The sequence below is a fragment of the Carassius gibelio genome, chromosome B24 (assembly GCF_023724105.1).
Source record: "Carassius gibelio isolate Cgi1373 ecotype wild population from Czech Republic chromosome B24, carGib1.2-hapl.c, whole genome shotgun sequence".
Classification (NCBI taxonomy): Eukaryota; Metazoa; Chordata; class Actinopteri; order Cypriniformes; family Cyprinidae; genus Carassius; species Carassius gibelio.
Window position 1 is genome coordinate 21,322,833 of NC_068419.1, and position 25,108 is coordinate 21,347,940.

The following is a 25,108-nucleotide window of genomic DNA, read 5'->3' on the forward strand; positions in this document are numbered from 1 at the left end:
CAGAGCACTGGCAGGCTGTTCTCACGGTCACTGCACATCAGCATTCCGCTTGTCTATTACACCTCATTATTTAGTAATCAAATAACATTTTAGCCCCTTCTCCAAAAGAAACATTTGCATTTTAGTATAATGAAAATCAGGGCTATCAACTCCAATATAAAGAACTCAAATTATGTAAAAAGTAAATAAATGTTCTAAGTGACAATTATTATTGAAAATGTGATTCTAAAAATAAAGATTCTAAAAAAAATTCACTATAGTATTGAACCTTTTTTAAATTGTAAACACTTAGGTTTGTGTACCTCTAGGGTGAAGCCAATGACTTTGAAGCACTGCTCCACTGTCTCAAACTGCTCCTTATAGAAGGCATTGCCCACAATGTCGGGCACTAATTGAAAATTCTCATTGTGGAGATACCTGGAATAGAGAAAAACAGAGAGTACAAAACAGAAATAAGGACGTCAGATGAGGATCCGGATAAAAAAGGCAGACTGTTATCAGGTGCTCAAGAACTTACTTTGGTGTTTTGCTATCTGACAGTTTGTAGTGGCCAAGTTTCTTCCTCTCAGCCAGACCAGCATAGATATAATAGAAGATGTGGAAGTTACGTTCCCCTCTAAAAAAAATAAAATAAAATAAAAAGTAGAATCTTTGGTTATAGAATGGAATTTAGTGTCTATGCAGTTGAGAGGAAATTTTGGCGGTAATTGATAGCAAGTAAACTGGTTAAAAAAGAAAAGAATATTTGGTAACACTTTATAATAACTGCACACTATTAATCATTAATTAAGCATTAGTAAACAGATAATTCATAATTTATAAATCATTAATAGACAGTAATAATCAGTTTATAAATACAGATATAAATACTTTATTCTTGATTTAAAAGCATATCTATAATGTGTTTAATAATTGTATTTTCATATTTTATTCATGATCAATTCATCATTTCTCAATGAAGTATAGCATTATTTACAAACCAGTTATTTAGGAGTTGCTAGTGATTCACAAGAAATGTAGTAAATTCAGGTAGTTATAAAGCATTTAGTAGTGGTCAGTTAACTATTTATGTGAGCTCATCTAAAGTGAGTCTAGTTATGCCTTGTAAAGCAGTTATAAAGGATATTTAAAGGCTCAGTTATCTTCTAAACAAAAAACGGAAACAAACACCACACAGTGATACAGAACATAGAAATATTAACAGCCTTTAAATATCATTTGTAAAAGCTTTACAAGGCTTAAATAGTCCTCACTTTAGATGAGCTCACAAAAATAGTTAACTAACAACACCATATGTTTTATAAATACCTGAATTAACCCTGCATTACAGTAGAAATACATCTTAATAAACCATTTATTAACACTATAAGTAACTATTACTATATGTCTGAATAAAAGATGTATGAATGCACATTTAAATAGTTTATTAATCATTTACTTTTTTTTTACAATTTCTAAGTGATCTTGTGAACCATTGACAACTCCTTAATAACTGGTGTGTAAATAATGCTATACTTAATTTAGAAATGATAAATTGATAATTAATAAAGTATGAAAAAACAATTATTAAATACATTATAGATATGCTTTTAAATATAGGTATAAAGCATTTATATCTGTATTTATAAACTGCTTATTAATGTCTATTAATGCTTTATAAATGATGAATTAACTGTTTCCTAATGCTTAACTAATGATTAATAGCATGCAGTTATTATAAAGTGTTACCGAATATTCTTAATTTCCAATATGTGAGTGCTTACACTAACATTCATAAACATATATAAATGGCTACATTAAAAGCAATTTTATGTACATAGTAAGCACACTGATTAAAAGTCTAAAAGTAAAGTATACTTTTAAGGTTACACATAAGTTTTGGGAAAATAAAATTCCTGAAGTCAAAATGTGGGTGAAATAATGTCACTCAGTGTAAAAGTTATATTTATGAAAGAACATTAAACAACATACTTATTCTGACCTGCACATATCAAAATATATAAAAGAAAAAGTGAGCATAGTAAATTTTATTTACTTGTTGAACAAAATCTATTGAATGCACTGTATAAAATATAAAAATTCATAAATAAAACTTATTATAAATTATTATTATTATTATTTTACATGCTGCTTAATTTATTTATTTACTTTTTTTTTCAACAGATGATTTTTACCCTATTAACTGAATGTACTTTGATAAAACAGGATAACTATTAAACTATTAAAAAAGTCTATACCGGTCATATATAGGTCAATTCAGTCAGTCTTTATCATTCGATATTTAAAGTGCCCCTATGATGTATTTTAGAAAATTAGGTTTCATGCAGTAACACAACTCTAAGTGAATGAAACGTTTTAAATCTGAAAGTGCACCGTGTATAAAGTAATTGTCTCTTAAAATAAATGGTCAACTCTGAATCATTGAAATGAGTCGTTTTTAAAACAAATCCCAATATTGCCCGCCCACATGTTGGTCTTTTCCTGTTGGTCTGAATGAAAATGCTAATTCATTCTGTGCCACTAGGTGGTGCTTTTTGAGCGATAAAAATAGCGGTTTCCCTGGTAATGGCTGCAAGCAAAGCAGCACTGCGCTCATAAACGCTGCTTTATCAGGCATTGCAGACTTATGATGAAATGAAAATGAGACCAATCGGACCAATCACCTCAAATTAGATTAGATTAGATTAGATGTTTTTTATTGTTTACTATTATTGGGGAATCCCAAAACCAAAATATTAACCTTTCATTACCCTTAATAATAGGGGCACTTTAATTCTGTATTAATGCTGAACTTCAGGCAATATGAGAAAGATGGTCTCCTACACGGCCTGGTGTACGACCCGAGACTTCTCCAGCAGGTAATCGGAGATCTGAGCTCCCACCACGGTCCCTCCACAGGTGAACTTCATCTCCAGATACTTGCCAAAACGACTGGAGTTATCATTAATCACAGTACAGGCATTTCCAAAGGCCTCCACCAGACTATTGACCAGCAAAATCTTCTCTTGAAGGGTCCGATTGTTAGCCTGAAGAAACAAAAAGATAGAACAATAATTCAGTTGGAATTATGTCATTATGTGAGAAGAATAAAGCATTAAATGAAATGAAAGACATTCTATTACAAAAACATATCATAACACAATAGTGAAAACGTAAAGCCACTTTCCGAACCTTTCCAAGGACGGTCAGCTGTTGGACTAATAAATGGGCACTTTCTGTTTTCCCAGCACCGCTCTCTCCACTAATGACAATGCACTGCACACGGAAACAAACAGTTCAGAAGTGCGTATAAATATACGCCAAATAAAAACAAAAACTCGTTGTATTGATACGCAAATATGGAATTTTGGCATGCATACACTACGTAATGGATAGGTTTGGGGTTGTGGGGTAGATGCATATTGTCTACATGAAATCTGCCTATCATATGCACTCCAACAAATTTTTTCTCATAAGCACACGAAAACTGCATATTATATGCATGCCAAAGTCCATTTTTGTGTGTCAGAACCATGAGTTTTCATTTTTATTTGGCGTACTATTTCTACACATTTTCATGAGACTGGGCATACTGACGCATACAACAACTAAATCTTAAAATAATAAGTTACACTTTTTTAAGGTCCAATTCACGCTATTAACTATGACTTTTGCCTCAATTATCTCCTAATTTGCCATTTATTAATAGTTAGTAAGGAAGTTGTTAAGTTTAGGTATGAGGTGGGATTAGGGCAGTAGAATATGGTCATGAACAACATGCTTTATAAGTACCAATAAACAGCCAACATTATATATTAATAGGCATGCTAATAAGCAACTAGTTAACAGTGAGAATCGGTCCCTATACTAAAGTGTTACCAAATATTATTTACTAGCATTGTCTAAACCTAATACAATACTTGAAAACTACTTCATATGGGTTAAATCAGGTAGAAATATCTCTTTGAAGGAACAATTGCAGGTTACAATATTTTAAAGAAACATATTCTAGGACCACAGAGGAACATACCTGATCAGCATTATAGGACACCATGGACTGATAAGCGATGTCTGCAACTGCATATATATGAGGAGGGTTGGACGTTCTTTTGGCTCCAATATAAACCTTAGAATGCTGTCAGAGAATCATAAAATGTTAGACAACTGTATTTCCTGAAACAAAAGTGTAACATGTAATTAAGTGTTCAGTATATTCTTAAAGTATATTATTTCCATAATAAGCACTCTTTTTTTTAAGTATACTAAAGTGTACTTCTTTTTCACACGGAAATCTAGAGAGAGGAGAGCATGTGAATGCAAGAAAATGGAGAATTAAATATACACTCTTTCTGCAGAAGGCACAATGTCAAAAAACAGATACAGATTGACAGGCGAGGAAGAAAGCCAACGAAATAGGAATGTAGTAGACAATGAAATGCTGATGGCACTCAATAATGAAATATCTCCCACCTCTGGTGTGTACAGCTCCGTTTTGTGGAATGGATTAACCGCTATGAGGATGTCTCCAACGTAGGTATAGATCTGCTCCTTTGCGTAACGTCTCTGTAGCTGTTCAGTGATTGTGTTCTAACAGAGAGACAATTAAAAATCACAGATGGCCATCCCATCAAACCACTGCACACCGATACACAACAACATAACCATCTAATATCACATTTTCATGCGTGGCCAACCCTTGACACACTGAGATGATTCATTATGTAGACTGATGCATTAATGGCTCTTTACATTGTGATTATGGCACACTATGTACATTTTGCTGCCATATGCGGCCAGTATGCCAATTCAAGACAGTTACACACATCACAGGTCTCCATCTGGTGATATCAGTCCAAGGACAAAAGCATAATACAAGTGCTTCCTGTCAGCACTGCTACCATAATGGATGAGAAAATATATCTAGTGTCAATGAGAGCCCTCCACATTGATAAATCACCTTAAATGTGTTTTTATACAAACTCTGTTATTGTTCACTAATCTGTCTATTTATTCACTTGACAGTTAAAATATGAGACTGCTTGGATGAGTTATGGTCACTTGACAGTCCCTCTGGAAAACGCTACTGGAAAATGTAAGAAGTACAAAATATTCCAGCTGGAATGAATGGGCTGTCTGACAGAAGGAAAAAAAATTCCTGAATTCTTTCCTGAGTCTTTGTACTGATGATCAAAACCTTTGTGAGTGTGTGTGTGTGTGTGTGTGAGTGTGTGTGTGTGTGTGTGTGTGTGTACGCGCGCTTTGGCCTTTCTCTTGTGGGGCCTGTATTCATTCTTACTTCATCTAGAACCTCTAGGGTTGCCAGATCATCCACGTCGTCACAAGATTGACTTTGAGACTTCATGTAGCTGCCTTTTTTGGTGTGGATCCGCTCATGCCTGCAACCATGAAATTTGAAATCACAGAAATTACTCACACAAATCACCTTGTTGAAATTATTGATAAAGGCATTAAAAGGTAATGATGAAATGAAAATCAATGGTTATATTGCAAAGTCATTTGAAGATGCCCATATTTAATTTCAAAATCTTTATTTCAAGGTTATTTTATTCTATAGATTTATTTTTTCAAAAGCCATGTAGTAAAATTATCACAGTAAATTGAGTTAGCATCTTATAAAACTAACAATAGGTACTGTAACAGGCATGCAAAATACATTATTATTATTATAAGTTTGGGGTTAGTAAGATTTTTTCCACCTAAAAGAAATGAACAATTATATATATATATATATATATATATATATATATATATATATAAGCTGAAAATAAAGCTTCACTCTTAGTTTCTATCAAAATATTAAGCTGAACAGCTGTTTTCATCATCGAATGATTCGGACATCACTACACTGCAGTGTTGTGAACGCTCTCACAACAGACCCGGAAGAGAAGACAATGCTGAATAAAGTCATAATTTGTGTTATTTGTGGAACAAAGTGTATTTTCCATGCTTCAAGAAATTCTAACTGCCCCTCTGATGTCACATGGACTACTTTGAAGATGTTTTATTACATTTATGGACATGGACAGTAAACCGTACATACATTTTCAACGGAGGGACAGAAAGCTCTCGGACTGAATCTAAAATATCTTTAACTGTGTTCTGAAGATGAATGGAGGTCATTAATGATATATTAAGTGTCAGGTGAAGATCACAAGTGTGACTCCCAAATGAGGAGCATCAGAGGGTTAAAAGAGTATAATACACTGAAGCAGCAAAAATGAGCTGCCTAACAACATTCTATGAATCACAAAAACACACCATTGGGTACACAGTCAACACTTTTGGGTAAGCTGCAAGGGAAGTCGCCACAACATATGATCGGGACAGGAAGCTGCTAACTGCTACATCCACAGGAAGTAGATTTGATCTAACCCATGGGACTAACAGTCAATATCTCATACCTGGAATCACTGTCTCTCCTTTCAGATATTCCCAGATGGCTTAAATGATACAAATAAAGTTAATATCTTAGTAGCATAGCAGGATTTGTGATGGTGCCGCTATAATGGCTAGCACTCCAGTTAGCAGAGATTCTTATAATTTTATGAACGCGTTTATGTAAGATTAAAAATATAAGTAATTCTGATGCATCTCTGGCTTTCAAGACTGATTACAGAGGACTTATTCTTGAGTTTTGACTTATTTATAAATTGTTTAAAACATGTTTAAACATGCTCTAGATGGAAACGGCATGTCAAGTCAATAATAGTTAAATTTTTAAGTATAATTTGCCATATTATGTTTCAATAAATAGAAATCAAATCTGACAACAAGGGTATCATAAACCTTGCTTATTAAGCACAGATGGCACAGAGAATGAGAAATATATACAGTGCCCTCCACTAATATTGGCACCCTTATTAATGTAATTAATATATCTACAATACAATTTGAAATCCAGTTTTAAAATATATTTTTACTACACTTCAATAAATTTAAGCGTACTTCTTTTTTCTTCACTGGAATAGGTAGAATGTTACTTGTTCTATGTCACTAATATGGCTGGAAGTTTAATTTAATGTGAGTGTAAATGGCTTTAATCCGTAGATCTCTCAACATTTTTGATGAAATAAAAGGAGCCTTTAAATTGTAAAAGTTAGAAACACATTTCAAATTAAAACTTGTGACACGTGAAACTCATTGTTTGACTCACAGAAAGCACTAGAGCTGATATTTGTGTGGAACTACCTTGTTTTCTCGATAACACCTATTTGTTGGTTGAGGTCGATAAGCTCCATCAGCTGCTTCTGCAGCGTCTTCTCTCGGCCCACAATCTGTTTGATGAAGACATGCTGAAGAAGGTCAAACACACTGGGCCTGAGCTCAAAATCCTTTATCAGACACCTGGAGGGGACACAATCGAAAAATGAGCGAATTTGTGTTGAAATGTCCAAGATATCACATCAAACGGCAACCGATAAGGACCAGATTGAGGAAAAACACAAACAAGCTAAAGGTTGTTGAGATGAATTCGGTTACAAACAATGTTCTGGTAAAACAGCAGGAAGATAATTTGAGTATTACAAGGCATTATGAGACGCTGATGCTGAGGCATGGCTCTTTATGAGAGTAATTAACCTACAAAACCAGTGCCAAGAAGACAAACGAACAAAACTTTAATAACCAGCAAACTTTGTAATTGCCAATGCTGAAGATCGAACTACAAATACATTTAACCTGCATTACTCACTTGCATAGAAAATCGTTAAAATCGTTTGACCAGAGCTCTGGTTGGTGTAGGGTGGGTGGAGGATTTCTGTATGGAGAAAAACATTTAAACAGACAAAGAGAAGTATGAGAGAGCAACGAGAAGACAACCACTCACAGCAAATTAATCCCATTCATTTCAAAGGGAAAAGGCACTCCTCACTTGATAAAATTATTAGATTACTGCCTAAAACCATTTGTTGTTCAGATGAATCGCTTCAAGCACAGACCATATAAAGTATGCAGAATGAAAAATGTCAATATTCCTAAAATGTATACTTGCATATGCTATTAAAGAGACTGCGGAAAGTTGTCACTTATGGAAGAACTGTAAATCATAATAATAAATAATATAATAAATTATTATTAATATTATAAAAATGCTGTTTTTATTACATTATAAACACTGAATTTAATCAACAAATAAATATATTACAATAATACTATTGTATTGCAAAGTAATTTTATTTTACTTTATTATTTAAACAACTGCAATATATCAATAATTTTTGTGTTTTTTTTTCAGAATTAAAAATTATAGAGGTTTTATTTTGGCGGAAAACATTCTCCTGATTTTGAAAAATGTATTGGGTCTATATGAATCATTCAAATGTAACATTTAGTGGTTATCAATGTTGGTTTCAGATGGCTAGCACAAAAAAGAGTAGTTAATCTTTCGTACGATCTACAATTATTTTTCATAAAGTTCAAATTGAGGAATGTTGTCACAATATATATATATATATATATATATATATATATATATATATATATATATATATATATATATATATATATATATATATATATATTTTTTTTTTTTTTTTATTATTATTATTCTTTTTTAATCCAGTAATTACACTGGATTAGACACATGTATTCCATTTTGTATGAGAATTTTTTTTTTTTTTTTTTTTTTTTTTTTATAATGTAACTTTTTTTACATTTAGTTGGAAAGCCACTATAGCCCATAATACACTTTAAATAGATACGTGTTATGAAGCATGGCCTGTTTGTTCCTTTAGGTACTATTTCATTTAATTATTATTTTATTATTCACATTTCATATTCATATTGTTGTTGATATTATTATTATCATTATCATTATGTGTTTTTCTTCAATCCATGCCAGTAAACAACCATCTCCATTTTTACAATTTCTCTCAAATGGAGTGACACCATGCCCCACTGCAGGCTAAATGAACTGTCTCTTCGTAACAGTGGAAATATTTCATATGGTTTTGTAGTGTAGATATTAAAGTTTGTGACTATAAACAGGGAGCGAGAAAAGGCTAAGAAATATTCAACGAGGTAAAAATAGTGACAGCTATCCCTGATCTCATGTGTTTCAGTTTGAGGTTGCAGGAGTAAAAGTGACATTTTCAGTGAATCTGTGCTCATGTGAGAAAGCTTTGTCTGTGAAGGCTGCCAAAAAAGCGTTTCCCTGTAAATGTAGATAAGTAAGTAGATAGACACTTAACGGTGTCCCAGAGGACCTGACAAGCTTTCCCTGCTGTGGAACAATAGAGCTAATTAGCCATCATTTGGTGTCCTGGTGAAGGGGGCTATTAGCAGAGGGAGAGCAGGGTTGAGGAGGTGTACTCCAGCCCAACGGCTAGCGAGCCAGGAGCACGCTCTCTGCTTCTGACAGCGATTAATTACCCTAATGGGGGGGCATACATCTCTGCTTATCACACGCTGCACCCCACACAAACAGCGGGTGTCAGACGCTTACATGGAAACGGCTGGAGAAATGCTTAGACTATTAAAGTGAATCCTTATCGGAAAATGCAGCAGCAAAAAAATAAAAGATTACAGATGAAAACAACAAGCCTTCTGCTTTTTGAAAGGACATTGTTAAGAGCACAGTATTCAAAATCCACAAGACAACAACAATAATATATGTCACTAATAAAAGCACCAAATACTCAACAAAGTACATAACCCTTCAAAAGACTGGGGTTGGTAAGATTTTAAAATGTTTTTGAAGGGAGTCTCTTATGCTCACCAAGGCTGCATTTATTTGATCAGTAAACTCTTGTGAAATATTATAAGCAGCAACGCTGTTTTCAACACCGATAATTATTTCTCTTGAGCAGAAAATCAGCATATTAGAAAGATCTGAAGGATCATGTGACACTGAAGACTGCAGTAATGACGCTGAGACCTCATGATTTTCATGATTATGTGAAAAAATATAGAAAGAACGGAATTTATTTTAAATAAAATATCTCTTGTAATATTATTATTATTATTACTTAATTCTGATCATGATTAATGCATCCTTGCTAAATTATATGGAAGCCTTTTCCACCACAGAAACAAACAAACAAATAAATACTTACATATAGTACATATATACATAAATTATTATTATTATTATTAATAATATTATTATTCTCAAAAAAATTGCAATGCAAGATAAAACTAAATTGTGACTGACTTTCTCACAATTCTGACTTTTTTTTTTACATCTAGCAGTTGTTTTTATTTGTTTCTACTATGAGACTTTTAATTTCACAACTCTTTTTCATTCAAGTTTATAACTCTCAGAATTGCAAGAAAAAAAATGGATTCTGTGGCAGAAACAGGCAAAAAAAAAGTAGTTATATTTTAATGGAAGAATTGACATGCTTTTAATGTTGTTATATGTTAAAGCACTCGGGGAGATTTATTAAACAGTTACTGAGACCCTTAGTTGAAACTTTTTTGGCCAAATTTCATCCGCTTACATGTCTACAGCATATTCAGGTTATGTATCTCATTGGAAGTTTTTATTTCTAGTTTATTTTGGCTCTCAGCTCCTGTCTGCTGGCTAAATGTGTGTATTCCTGTCTGTTGGTGGCAGGGGGGCTGAACGTGGACGTGTTGTGCCCAGGGCTGGAGGCTTAGTCTGGCCTAATCTGGGTCACACAAATCTAACACTTGATATGTCATCAGCATGTGCCACTGGCCTAGTACTGTTCACTGAGCACACACCAGCTCTCGAACCCTGGGGTCAGAGTCATTCCAGATCTCCTCTGGTTCTACAAAAGGCATAAGCATTCAGCATGAGAGAGACAAGTTCAAATCAGGCTAATTGGGAGAGTGATTGATCAACAAAAAGATTGACAGATTTTGGAATAAAAAGTTGTCTCAAATATCTCATTTTACAGCCTTTTATTTTAAAGACTTTAAAATCCCCGATCTACTTAAATGCATCTATGTTCTTGCGAATCATTTGTGATCTACAGTAGCTTCACCTGAAGAAGTGAGTATGAGGCTTTTTAAAGAAAATATGCGAATCACCTATTCTAATAATGTGCTAATTAGCAAGTTTCATGATGAATGTGGCTAAAGTAAACAGCCTCTCTGAGAGCAGCTTGAAAGAGAGGGGCGGGGTCAGCAGAGCTCATTTGCATTTAAAGGAAAAAGCTACCAAATGACTTGCTATCAAAAGAGCTGATTTTGACAGGGTAAAAGGGTGATTTTTTTACTACCACTGAGAAATTTGAACCAAACTATGTTATAGACTTTTCATTAAGACCCCGAATAGTCATATAATCTTGTGAGAAAAGGGCATCCATTGACCTCTTTAAATAAATAAATAAATGAATACAAATAATATATATATACATTTTAATATTACTATGTAACCTAAAATATAAAATAATGCTCAAATATTCAGGGTTAGATTTGCATCATTTTAATGCATAATAAGCATGCATTAAAATGAGCAAAAATGACAATAAAAAGATACTTATAATGTTAGAAAATATTTTTGGGCTGTTTATCAAAGAATCAAATGTTAAAATGTATATTAAAATACAAAATATTTATTTTAAATTGTAATCATATTTTACAATATGACTATTTAAAAAATTATAATGTTGATGATGTATTTATATATATATATATATATATATATATATATATATATATATATATATATATATATATATATATATATATATATATATATATATATATATTGTTAAATGGTGAGACTTTGAAAAACATTTTTAATAATAGTGTAGATGTAAATATAAAAATACATTCAAAATAAATCTTCAGCGAAATATTTTGAGAACATTCAGATTTGGGATTCTTATGGCTATGTTCCAGTTTTGTCACAATGCATTGCTTATTCTCAGTCTGGATGGGTGTGGGGGGTGTAAGGTGTGTTTTTTTTCTAATAAGAAGTAAAGAGAACACGAGAGAGACCCAACAAAGACAGCCTGCGGCGTGAACATGAGCAGTCAGAAACATTACCACACCGCTCTGTGATTATACCCCCCACCCCCACCACTGACTGCAGTCAGAACACCACTGCTCTGACAGCACAGCGCTCAATGTGTGTGAGGCGTATTATAACACAAAAGTGCTGCACCATCAAGATGACACTAGAGTCTGAAAAGAGTAAACAATCACATTTCACCTTCGGACAGGTGGATGGAGAGAATGGAGAGAAAAATTGCTTGCTCTGTTTCTTGTGTCCACAAAGATACATGCATTTCAAGAAACCGATGTACATTAATCCTGCACTAAAAAGACCGAAGAATGAAAACCAGCCTGGCTTCTGACAGCTCCAAGGCCCAAGCAAGCAGCAGTGCTTTCCACCTGCATGCTTAAACCACAAATTATTCCAAATACTGACACAAACCAGACCTTGTGGACTGTGAGGTCTTATTGAATATTTTGTAAAGTAGTCATGCAAATCAATGTTTGTGTACAACAACTGTCAAACCTAATAAGGGCGTCACCTTGGAATTTTGAAGAGAGCTCTCATTGGATGAAGATCAGCAAGGGGCGGGTCTCCATCACCCAGCTCTATGGCTGTGATACCCAGAGACCACACGTCACAGCGCTCATCATATGTGGAGTCGAGCTGCTGCTCACACGCGATGACCTGCTCAAATACACAAACACAGTCATTACTGAACTGTAAATGTTTATGACGAACACTGACTGTTGAACAGTGTCACCAAAGCACAGAAATTCCACAGTTGAACAATATGTTTCACATATTGTATTGCCATGTCTACTGATCATAATCTGACTGACAATGACTAATGACACCAAAACAGATGTTTCCCGAATATCAGCATAATTGCAATGTGACACTGATTTTGTACAATGGCAGTCCAATAAACAAGTTAAAAAGTGACACTTTTGACACAATACTATTGACTGTTTTTGCATAATTTTGCAAACGAAAATAGTTCCAAAGCCACGGCAGAACTGTTTTGTGTCTCTGATTCACTACTAAATGAATCCCTATTTTTGAATGACTCAAGGGAGTCAATGATTCAGTAAAGGCGGGCGTACACGGTGCGAATTCGGATGGTCAGAAGATTGTATGTCCACGCACATGTCCCGAGTGAGTTATTTGAAATCGTACGAATGAGGTTATATTTCAGCAACAGGAAACCTCTGGTCACCCTAGAGTGTGTGTTCTTGTATATGGTTTATGGGGACACAAATATCTATAAATGACATATTACAATGTAAACATGGTATAGGAGGACACTTCCTGTGCCCTCGTAAACCAGATGGGAGGGAGGTCGGGAAGTGCTCGTATAAGGCACTCTGCTCGGCTTGCACATGATACAATCCGCGACCAAAGCGAGCACACACGATTTTCACACGATTGAAAAATTGCAAGCGAACTCATACAACAGCAAAAATCGCACTGTGTAGGCTACGCCCACCTTAACCCATTCTGTCACTTGCCTCGTTTCTGAATTAATTATCCATTTGAATGAATCAGTTGAACGAATTACTAAATGACTAACAACCATTTGCCACCACCTACTGGTGGTTTCATATTTAACGCATTATGTTTTTTTTTTCCAACATTTCTTATTTGTATGTTCAAAAATATTTAAATTAATCTTATAACATTATTTATACCACCTCAGGTTTCTCAAATAGTCTTTATAAATACATCTAACGCTTCTGTTTCCTCTCCAACACAAAGACGGATTTTGTTAATAATGATTTCATCTAATGGGTAACAAATCTACAGTGTAAACAACTAACTGAAAACATGTAAGAAGTTGATGTGAAAGATGACACATACATTTAATAAGGTCAAGGGAAATGCCCATAAATTATCTTTCTTTCTTTCTTTCTTTCTTTCTTTCTTTCTTTGCTGTGATTTTTAGTTCCTAGAATGAGAAACAGAATAAAAAATCGGAATTGGCCAGGAAAACTGCAATCGGAGCATCTCTAGTTGTAATACTACAAAAGCAACTGAAACTGGGACCTTATAGTGCAGAATAATAATAATTTACTAATACAGAAAATACAATATTACACAAACTAAAAGCATGTTGAATTTATATTATTTCAAAATATAGAAATAGAAATATAATTTAAAAGGGCGAGAGACTAAGCAGTGATGCGGAAAAAAAAATTAAAAATTAAAAAAATAAATAAATAATCTAAGCAAAAGAGCTGCTAACAAAAACATGCCTTTTTTGAAGAAGAAGAAAAAATCAACAACTTATTTCTCAATTAAAAATAAATAAGCTTAGACCTGTACATTAAACTTTATTATTGTAGCATAAACCTCTGGACAGAAAACCGCAGAATGGAAAACAGGTGGTCTTACCTCAGAATAAGAAGCACAACTAAACTGTCCAGCGTCTTTAGTGTTTAATCCACGCAATAAGTCCAGAAATGAACCTACAATGTTCCCCAATCTAAAAATGCACTAATAATAAAATCTCCGTATGTGTTTTGATTGTATTGACACCTAGAACAAATTGAGGCACGTAAGCCTCTACCCTTGAGTCATATGAAAATTTTGGCTACAACTCTCAAAACAGCTTCAGAGCTGCAGTCCTTCTCTCCTGTCTCATATGGAAATCTTATGGAAAAACTAAGTCAACGAAAAAACATTTGCAGCCCACAAAGTCACCTCCATGTTTTGCAAACTACTTGCCAACGGTCCTACCTCAGGGGCCATCCAGAAGGGTGTTCCGACCGAAGTGTTCCTCCGTAGCCGGGTGTTTGTAAGCTGGGCCGATACCCCTGATCAGAAGAAGAAACCAACAAAGCATCATGCAAGGTAGTTATCCGTACAGATTCAATGGATGGCTTCTGGATTCAAGGAATGTCTTTGGATTGTCTGTGCTAGCCGAGTGGCAATGGAAACACAATTTGAATAGAGATCAACCATGGTCACAAAGAAAAAAGAATGTGTTGTCTTGGATGCATTGATCATAGTAACCCAGCGCTGACCCATGAGCCTTACATAAAATCTTGACTTGAAAATCCTATTTAAGAGCTGTGGTCACCCTTCACTGTCACTGTAAAAGCAGAACGGACATTATGTTATAAGTCATATGGGTTTTACAAGACATGATGGAGAGAAAAGGAAGAAGATTTTTGGGAGGTCAACTATTCCTTTAAGCGTGTACAATTTACATAAGAAGCTAAATTATGTAAGAATCTTACTTGATTTAAGGAAAGAATGGTGCTTGCAAGGATATAAAATGATAGTGGTTAGTGTTAAACATCACTGAAAAAATATTACACTAAAAGAAGTAACAGTAGATTAACTGGATTCATTTGTCAAAAATATGTTTTACTATCACTGGTTAACCATTTGCAACCTTAATATATTAATTTGTATCACCAAAATGACATAATATGGGTTAAATCAAGTAGAACTAAAATTTTAAATAACAATGACAGGTTACCACTTTTCACAGTGCAAGTTTAGCTTTTATGGTGAGGTCAAATGTGCAGGAAAAAAGGTCACACAGATCACACAAACCAAGCAGCTTGGGAGATCTATGTGAGGAACTCCTGTGTCCTCAAGTAGTTTACTATTGAAATAACTAGATTTGGTTTGCCAAAATTTGCAGAACAACAGTCAACATTACCAAACCTTTATGGATTGGAGCATACAATCTACTAACTATTGATGTGAATATGATAGATTTGACATTTGACTGAGATCAGTTTTACATTTTGATTTTAACAATTCTTATCCGTATTCGTATTATTAAATGAATGATATTAGTTGTAAATACTATTATTTTTAAGTAATTCACGACAAAATTTTGAATTTACTTTAAGAGAAATACTCCAATGTCCAATATTCACCAATATCAGTGATATCATCATAACACTTACATTTGAAATCTGATTGTTCTTTCTTGTATCTGTTTGCATAGTGAGTTGCGACTGGTCTTTTCTATTTTGCTTCTATGTAAATATCTATAGTCAGCTAAATAGCTAAACCAAAGCCTAAAACCTAAACTTACCTAAAACGAACACTATTCTTTTCTTCAGAAAATGCAAATCCAGTGTCATTTGTTCTAAGCACAAACGTCAGTATATGTAAATATTTTTCCCGGGAAACAAGATGTTAGAAAATTGGATTTCTGCTGTGAAGAAACACAAATCTGTAGATCACACGGTTTCTGAAATGTTTCGATTGGAGCAGATTATGCCGGACGGCTAAATTTAACAACGAACACGTGATTCATATTTAGAATGTTTCTAAAGGAATCTTCCATCAGCTTCTGATCGGATTAGAGCTGTTGAATCACCAGCAAACAACCCATTCCTGGCAGTGTCAAAAAGGATTCGTTGCGTTCACAAGACTCTCAAACACATGAAATCCCCACTACACCAGAGACAAATACAGAAACATGGATTCACATATGCTGTGGGCTGTAAATGGACAACAGACAATAGACGTATTGAAGAATAACAGTTAAACACACACACAGCACTAAACAGTCTCCTGCGGCTGTTCCTTTTCTGCTACATTAGATCTGCACAGGGCCCCGGGGCCAGTCTTAATAATCATCAGAGATAACACTGGCAATTAGAATATTCATGACAAAGCCACTAAAGCACCCCCTCCACACACACACACACACACACACACCCTCCCTCTTGCTCTTTTTGTCTAACAAATGGCTTTTTTCCTTCGTTCAGATGAGTCAGTGTGGGGGCTTTATCTGCTCAGCATAGCGTGAGCCCCTTCACACGGATAACGCATTAGCCCTGCGTGACTCGGAGCACTCTGAGACGTGGGCACGTGGAACCTCCGCGTACAGCCACGGTCCGACAGCCACCCACTCGCCGTGGCTCCATTCCTGACAGTGGGAGACAGATATCCCCCTCAGCACGTCTCCAACCAACCACTCAACAAATGCACTCTTTTTGGAAAAATTAGGTTGACAGGGTAAACGGAGCGACATTCAAGTGAGGTTTGCATGGTTTGACGCAGACTGAGAATAGAAAATATTGAATTGCCTGCTTTCACTATATGTTTGGGGTTAAGGCATCAAGCAATACCTTCTGAAATAAATAAATATATATGTACACAGACTAGACAGCCAACTATCAAAATGGATAGTTGTGATACTGAATGCTTGATTGTTTGAATAAATGAATGAATGAATGAATGAATGGATGGATGGATGGATGGATGAATGGATGAATGAATGGCCAAGTAAGCAAGCAAGCAGGAAAATAAATAAATCTAAAATGTAAGTTGTAGGCACTTACAATGGAAAAAATTGGGAAAATCTGTAAAATGTTTTTTTTTTTTTTTTTTTTTTTTTTTTATTAAAATAAAAATTAAATAGTGTAGCCTCAAGACTCAAAAGAATTGTGATTTTAGTGTGAAAAAAATCACTAGTATTTTCGACCTAATGTTGTATATTATCATAACTATTAGACCCTCAATGATTTGCTGTATTGTGCATATATTCATAGCTGAAGTGGTTTACTATATACAAATCATAACACTGCCTCTCTGTACCTTTTTGCTGAATTGGCCTTATTGATAACTGGCTTTTCACACTTTGATTACAACAACTAACAAACTAGTTGTTGATAACATAATACACTGAGAAAAAACATGCTAAAAAAAGAAAGATGATGATAAATATGTTGTATTTGTAAGAAACAATAGGTATGACATTCATTTTTTTAGGTTCATGACTCTTGTCATCATATTAGAATAAAATATGAGTGTTCTACTCCATATGAATGCAGTGCCCTTCAAGCCCTTTCTCAAATGAAGACGGGGTACATGATTTGGTTATTAAGGTTACATAAATAGTACTCAAATTGGAAATGAATAGTTTGGATCAGGAGAGATACCACTCCAAGGCCTTGTGTTTAGACTTTAATTCCTCAGATTATGTCACAGCTCAGGATAGTGACTAGAGAAGGACTTGGGACTATGTAGACAGATAACCTCGAGAGGTAGAATGTGTCATCAATAGTTTTGGTCCAAGAGAAAGACAGCACATTTTAGATATGTGTATCTGTTAAAAGTTTGTCAATCTTTAGAGATACTTTAACATATGGCCTCAGCTAAAAGCTACAAATGTACGATTTTTCATGAGACCTTTAAAGCCTGAAAGACCTTTCAGAAACATGTCTTTGTGTCATGCTCTAATGCCACATTACAATTTTGCATTCATGCGGCTGCATTAACACTAATCAGCCACTCTGCATGCACTGCTTATGTAAATGCTTCATGTTAAATTATGCAGATTTGAAAACCATATATTTTGAGCACTGGGGTTTTTATGAGAATGTTTAGTCTATGTTGAAACAATGACAAGTCCAATTTGTATACTCAAACACTATAGAGAGAGAGAGATAAATAGAGAGAGAGGAGAGAGAGAAAGAGAGAGGGAGGGAAACTTGTACATCGTGACCATGCTGTATGACATCACTGCCCCCCAGGCCCCGGCCCCCTCTCCCTCACCGGGGCACTTGGAATTGTCGTTACCCTTCCCCCTGTTTTTAGTGTTAGTCATGCTTTAAAGTACACTAAAGTAACTGTAATCTGTTTGATATTAGATTTTTATATACATTAATAGAGCCCAACTGATATGGGTTTTGGGGCCGATACTGATACCGATATTATGGAGTAAAAAAATGATGTCCAGACTTTTGACTGGTACTTTATATGGATAACAGAATTTACATATACAGAAAATATACACATAAACAAATTTTTTGCAATGATCACTCAAATGTGGTGATCAAACACTTGACATGTGACAAAGATATATAATGGAGTCAGGGTATTAAACAATAAACTTTATTTTCCAAAATGTGTCTGACATCAATGCACTAAACAGTAAACTTCACTTATTATAAACAACTATAAACACAAATAGAGCTAAATGTATATACATTGAATTAAGAACATGAGGATTCATATTTAGTCATTTTGCAGTTTAATATTCACAGACACTAGTCTATAGTGATTTGATTTAAGTGTATTGACCTGTTTTCATTTATTCATCAAAAATATGTCAAATTCTGTAAAATTCAGTGAAAAATAATTCTGGATTGTGCCCTAATGTGGTACTAATGTAGCAAATGAGTAAGATTAGTTCATTGTGAGAATAAAAGATGGGGACATTGTTTATTTACTATAGCATTGCGTCTCACCAACTTGGCAACAATGTTGCGTTAAATCACCATTCAACAGACCACCATCATGTATTGGACTGTAGAGAGATACAAATTTTTCAATCTGCTAAGTTACTGGCTGTACTGACAAACTGTGCTGACTTAGGATATGTGATGTGACCGATGTGATAAGCATGAGTGTCATGGCAATTTTAAGGGACAGGGTTAAGACTATTTGCTGATGCCGATATATTTAGGACAGACTCATATCGGCCGATAAAATCGGCAAAACAGAATATTGGTGAGACTCTATAAATCAATATCCTTTAAATGTACTAAACTGCACCACATCATTAAAAATTTGTCATTTCACATTCATTTTAAAGATAAATTATTTACAATGTAATAAATCACAACTTCATCTTAACAAATGTGCAATTAAAAATATATTTAAATACATGACATGCCTGTAAAAAGTTTCAGTTGAACCCCACTTTCTCATGTACACAAATATGACAGTTAGCAGAAGCTATGGTTTATAAAGCTTTACATATGGATTTTTTTACCAAAATGCATCAGTTCACTTCAGAAGGCCTTTATTAACCAGCCGGAGCCATGGGGAGTACTTTTTATGATGGATGGATGCACTTTATTGGACTACTGAATCTGAACATCCATTCATTGCCATCATAAAGCTAGGAAGAGCCAGGACATTATTTTAATATAACTGCACTTACATTTGTCTCAAAGAAGAAAGTCATTCACATCTACGATGACTCGAGAGTGAGTAAATCATATGGTAATTTTCATTTTTGGGTTAAATATCCCTTTAAAGTTTATTTTAGTTTAGCATACATTTTTGACATGACATTTGACAGTCATATTTCAAAGACAATATAATGAATTATTATTCCCTTAAAAAATAAATTTTCATTGGTTTGCAATTAACATGCAATAACATTTTACTTGCACTTGCAAGTATATACTTTTATTTATAATTTTAAAATAATATGAACTCTTTTTAAGAGCATGACTAAGTGAACTTCTTTTTCGCAAAAGCTTATACCTGGCTCTTTTAACAACCACAAACATTATTTTGTTGCTATTATGTTATCAAGAGCACGTTAACAAAGCAGTTTAGAGCATAAAGTACACCAACTGGGCATACCCTGAACCCTTCAAAGCAGGCCATAGTGATGCTCTGCAATTCTATTGATCACATTTCTGTGATGTCACAGAGGAGCTCAGTCAATGTCCTTGACAAACTCTGACAGAAAGCTCTTTCTGCTGACAGCAACTTTGCTACAGCAGTTTTGAGTTTCTGGCATGACTCATCACTCTATCACACTCTTTCTTGTCTCCCTTTCTCTCTCCACAGCGCTCAGTCCACTTCTCCTGTCTCTCCATATGCCCATCCCCCTTCCCCCTCCCTAAAATGAGGAGAATGTCCCGTTATCTCCCGCGTCCCTCGGATGCAGTCAACTAATTACTGGCTTTATTGTGCCTCTGTTCTGGGGCTGATACCCCTATGAGGGGGGGTTTGTGGGGTGGGAGGGGGGGGGGGGGGGCAACTATCTTCTCTCAGGGGCTAAATGCGGTCTAGAGAATAACATAAGAGGAGATTACATTTAGAGTGGATTTTAGGCTGGAAATTAATAGTGGAGGGGGTGAAGGGAACGTGTGGAGCCACATCACAAAAGCCTACGATTGGCTGTTTATTCCCAAGAAAAGCATTTACTAGCTTTCTAAAGGTTTATAAGCTCTCGTATATGCTGTTCTGGAAGAAGCTCTTAAAATACTCCACTTACTGCCTTCATGAAAAGGCCACACGTTTTTCGTAAGTAATATAAAGAAGCATTCAGGAATGGTCTGCTTCACTGTTGTATTTGTGCTTGGGAAACAAGAGCTGGTTATTTTGAACTAGTATCACTTTTGAGAAAATACAGATTAACTGTTTGATTTTTTATGACATTTGTTTCAATGAATGGTTCTGGGACATCTGCAGTTTTTCAGATGAGGACAGATTTATGAAGTAATAAATGAAGAGAGGCAGTGTTATATTGCGTATACAGTGAAACATAAAGGTGGGCGCATTGCACAGCAGAGTATACATTAAATCACACCGCCTTGAATGCCTTAGAAAAGCTGAAATGTATATTTTTAGATAAATTTAGATTTTAATTTATTTATTTGTGCATATTGTATACTCATACACTAAATCCCAAGTATAGTACAATAAAGTAAATATTATTAGTTAATTTTATTCAGTTATTTTATTGTTTGTGCATGCTAGAATTGTGCAACAATGATTTTTATTTCTTTCTTTATTTTTAATTCATAGGGGTTGACAGTATGACCAAATTATGAACATAATTACACTATTAATAATAATAATAATAATAATAATAAAAATAACATATTTGTTATGGAAGGAGACTCACACTGAGGATTAGAAAACACAAGGGTAGTTTATTTTCAGCAAATGAAGCAGGTGGTAAGGACAGGTGAGTATTCAAGTCAATGTAGCAGTCTTTTGGGAAGATGAGGAATGTAACAGTATCTGGTTTTCGCAGGAGATCCTGAAAGGGAGACAGCGGGCAGCACACACCTCAGATGATGAGTATACAGAGAATCCACGGAGATGAGAACTGGAACAAACTAGGGAATGGAAGACAGGAGAACACACTGGAGGAAACACTAACGAGACCATACACTGGAGTGAAGTGAGGTGTGTGCTTTTGTATGAGAGCTGATAATGATTGTGTAACAGGTGTGTGTGTGTGTGATCAGTATTCAGGTGATCGGGTTCGCTGTGATCGGGAGGTGGCTGAGCCTGGACGATCTGTGACAGTACTTCAGTAGAACTTCTTTTTTTTTTTTTTTTTTTGATGAATGATGAATTTGGTGTAACATGCACATGTAATAATTGAGTTGCATTATAACATGGATAATGACTTTAAATTCAGATTGAATGAACCATATTCAAAGCCACAGTAAAATATTTGTTATACGCCAGTGTTACTTTAGTATTAAGTAACATTTTAGTATTTTTTTACTATATTTTGAATTCCCTTATTTATTTATTTTTGCATTTTCAGTTTTTCTTTTAATTTGTTAGGTTGAAATTTATGTTTTGTCTATATATTACATTTTTATTCACCTATATTTAAATTTAAGTTGTTTTAGTACTTCCAACTATTTTCTTTAGTTGACAAATTACCATTTCTAATTTTAAGCTTAAGCTGTTTTAGCTGAAATTCTATAATATTTATAATAACATAGGTATATATATATATATATATATATATATATATATATATATATATATATATATATATATATATATATATATATATATATATATATATATATATATATATATATATAAACACACATTTCAGCTTTATTTCAATTGCTAAAAATGCTTCAATTAGTTTTAGTTATCTATAACAATATTGTTACACAATGTAAATAACCTATAGAAACTAAACAATCAAACATTCTATTTGCACATTTAGTCATGTTTCTTCATATTCTCTTATGTAAATATGTACAGTTCTGCCACTGATTGCCACACAAATACATTTACTGTACGGTGGTCGTACAGTAATGTTGCTTACCACTACACATTTCTTCTGCCTTCACTCAGTATATATCTAGACAGGCAGCTTAAAGTGGTGAATATAAACATCATCCATTCTTCCTTCAATTGCTCAAATATCTGCTGATGCAACTGATAAGGAAACAGAATCATTAAGGTGAACTGGAATCAATAAATCCTTTATGACTGCATCTCATCATGCAGCTCTGTTTCAACACGCTCTATATAAGAGAGCTTCATTTGGGTAAGAAAAGCTAGAAGCAAATCATTAGTAACTGAATGCAGACAATATCCTCTGTCCCAATGACATGATGACAGACAGGGGGTTTAATGGAAGTGTGTTAGACATCCATCATCACCGTACATATAAATGCACTGCTCTTGATGAAAAGAAATAAGTGCTATTTAATTAGCACTGAAACGCTCACGTGTAATGGCATTGACCGTGTATAAAACACTGTTTACAAGCTGCTGGTCTCTCACTCGCACACAAACAAGCACACACTCAGTCAGTCAGGTTTTCTCTTTCATAGCCAGCAGTCCCTTCCCAATAAAAGAACAACTTCCTCACCGAAGTCAACCAGCTTGATTCCTCCTTCTGTGGTGAGCAGGATGTTGTTGCCCTTGACATCTCGATGGATGGTTTTATTGATGTGTAAATGCTGGAGACCCTTCGGAGACAAGAGCACATGTTACAGACCTAAACTCACTGAAAGGATGCATGTGTGTTCTTATTTTAAAATGTAGATGATCAGGTTTGATTTTGGATTTTACCATGAGAGCTTCATGTAGGATGTAGGCTATGATGGGTTCCTCCATGCGTTCTCCTCTTTTCAGCATACCCTTAGCCAGATCGGTGACAGACCCTCCATTACACAACTGCAAACAAATACATGGATTCATGAAATGCATTCAAATACACCATTCACAAAAAAGAAAAACTTTTTTTTTTTATCCAAACACATAAATATACGTTGTATTGTGTGGTTATTCAATATATAGATATATCTGGTAATACAAAAAATATATATAATAAAAAAAAATGTAATAATAATAATGATAGTAATAATAATAATAATAATTATATATATATATATATATATATATATATATATATATATATATATATATATATATATATATATATACACACACAAACATAAGATAAAAATATATAAATAAATACATTAATTAATTAAAAACAATCAACCAGTTATATATGGCAATAAACCCGGATTCTGCTAAAATAAAATAAAATAAAGACAAATATATGCAAACAGAGAGTCACCTTTTCCGGTAAAAGAAAGAAAAAAGATCAAGTTCTTATATATAGTAATACAATCTGTTTCTAATAAAGTAATAATAATAATAATAATAATAATAATAATAATAATAATAATAATAATAAATTAATAAAACATTAATTTAAAAAATACACACACACAAAACATATACTGTAAAGAAAAAACTGCTATATGAAATTTACAGAGGGATATTTACAAAGATTGCAGCTGTTTGAAATGTACAGAGAGATATTAAATGGCACAGGTAAGCATGTTTAAAAATCAGTTTTAGTCTAACACGCAGTTTTCATAGCAACAGAATCCTATAAACCTACTAAGGGTTGATGATGTGGTTATGATCAATGCTAAATGCTTGTCTTCAGTCAGAGGACACAGAGGTGAAAATGGTTCTTTTTTTCTAAGGCAAGCCCTCTGGAAATTACATAAAATTGTCTAACATGTTGCCAAGGCAACAACAATACCCTCTTATTTAGAGCCATTTAAATCGACCAAAGGCAAACACGGCTGTCTTCGGCCCGCTGCTATTGTAATGGGACAAAAATGTTTGTATGAATGCTTTGACAGTCTCTTGTTCACAATATAGCTAAATCTATTCTCTTATATTTTGCTGAAAGAAATAGAAAGAAAGAGACAGAGATTTGCACCTTGTAGTTTAGAAAAAAAAAAAAAACATATCTAACCGATGAAGAAAAAAAAACAGCAAATTGCCTCTAACATTAGTAATGCACCCAATTACAAATCCTTTGAAAACAATCTGCTTGATCCGGCCTTTCAGCAGAACACTGAACACTTCAAAGGGAACATCAATGACTCACATCACTTTATGTCCCGAGAGGCCATTTACATTTTCAGATACATTTACTTCTATTTCCAAGACTCATCCCAAGGGGTTCGGATGGGTGGTTGTGTAGACTTGATTTCCCTGAATATGCATAAAGCTCAAACATCTGCAGAACTGAAAACATGTAAAGTTAAATTGTGTCATGTCTGTATCACTATAGTGGAACGAAACTGAACTGCAGTAATAACTGCGTTTCTGCATTGTGAGAGGATGTTGGCAAGGAAATGCTATGGTGTTTTGAGCTGTTTTAGCACATTGCTATCTGAA

The 25,108-nt window shown here is 34.2% G+C and overlaps 1 protein-coding gene across 1 annotated transcript in view; it reads right to left on the minus strand.

The window, feature by feature from the left end:
- Nucleotides 1-25,108, minus strand: part of myo3a (myosin IIIA) — an 84,249-nt gene that overhangs the window by 25,011 nt on the left and 34,130 nt on the right. The window contains exons 4-16 of the mRNA XM_052596830.1: nt 23,471-23,575; nt 23,268-23,367; nt 14,648-14,724; nt 12,450-12,595; nt 7,691-7,756; nt 7,189-7,344; nt 5,276-5,375; nt 4,450-4,566; nt 4,010-4,114; nt 3,172-3,255; nt 2,824-3,026; nt 518-616; nt 303-417 (exon numbers count right to left, since the gene is read on the minus strand). Coding sequence (XP_052452790.1) covers nt 303-417; nt 518-616; nt 2,824-3,026; nt 3,172-3,255; nt 4,010-4,114; nt 4,450-4,566; nt 5,276-5,375; nt 7,189-7,344; nt 7,691-7,756; nt 12,450-12,595; nt 14,648-14,724; nt 23,268-23,367; nt 23,471-23,575 — 1,473 coding nt within the window. The remainder of the gene's footprint in view (nt 1-302; nt 418-517; nt 617-2,823; nt 3,027-3,171; nt 3,256-4,009; nt 4,115-4,449; nt 4,567-5,275; nt 5,376-7,188; nt 7,345-7,690; nt 7,757-12,449; nt 12,596-14,647; nt 14,725-23,267; nt 23,368-23,470; nt 23,576-25,108) is intronic.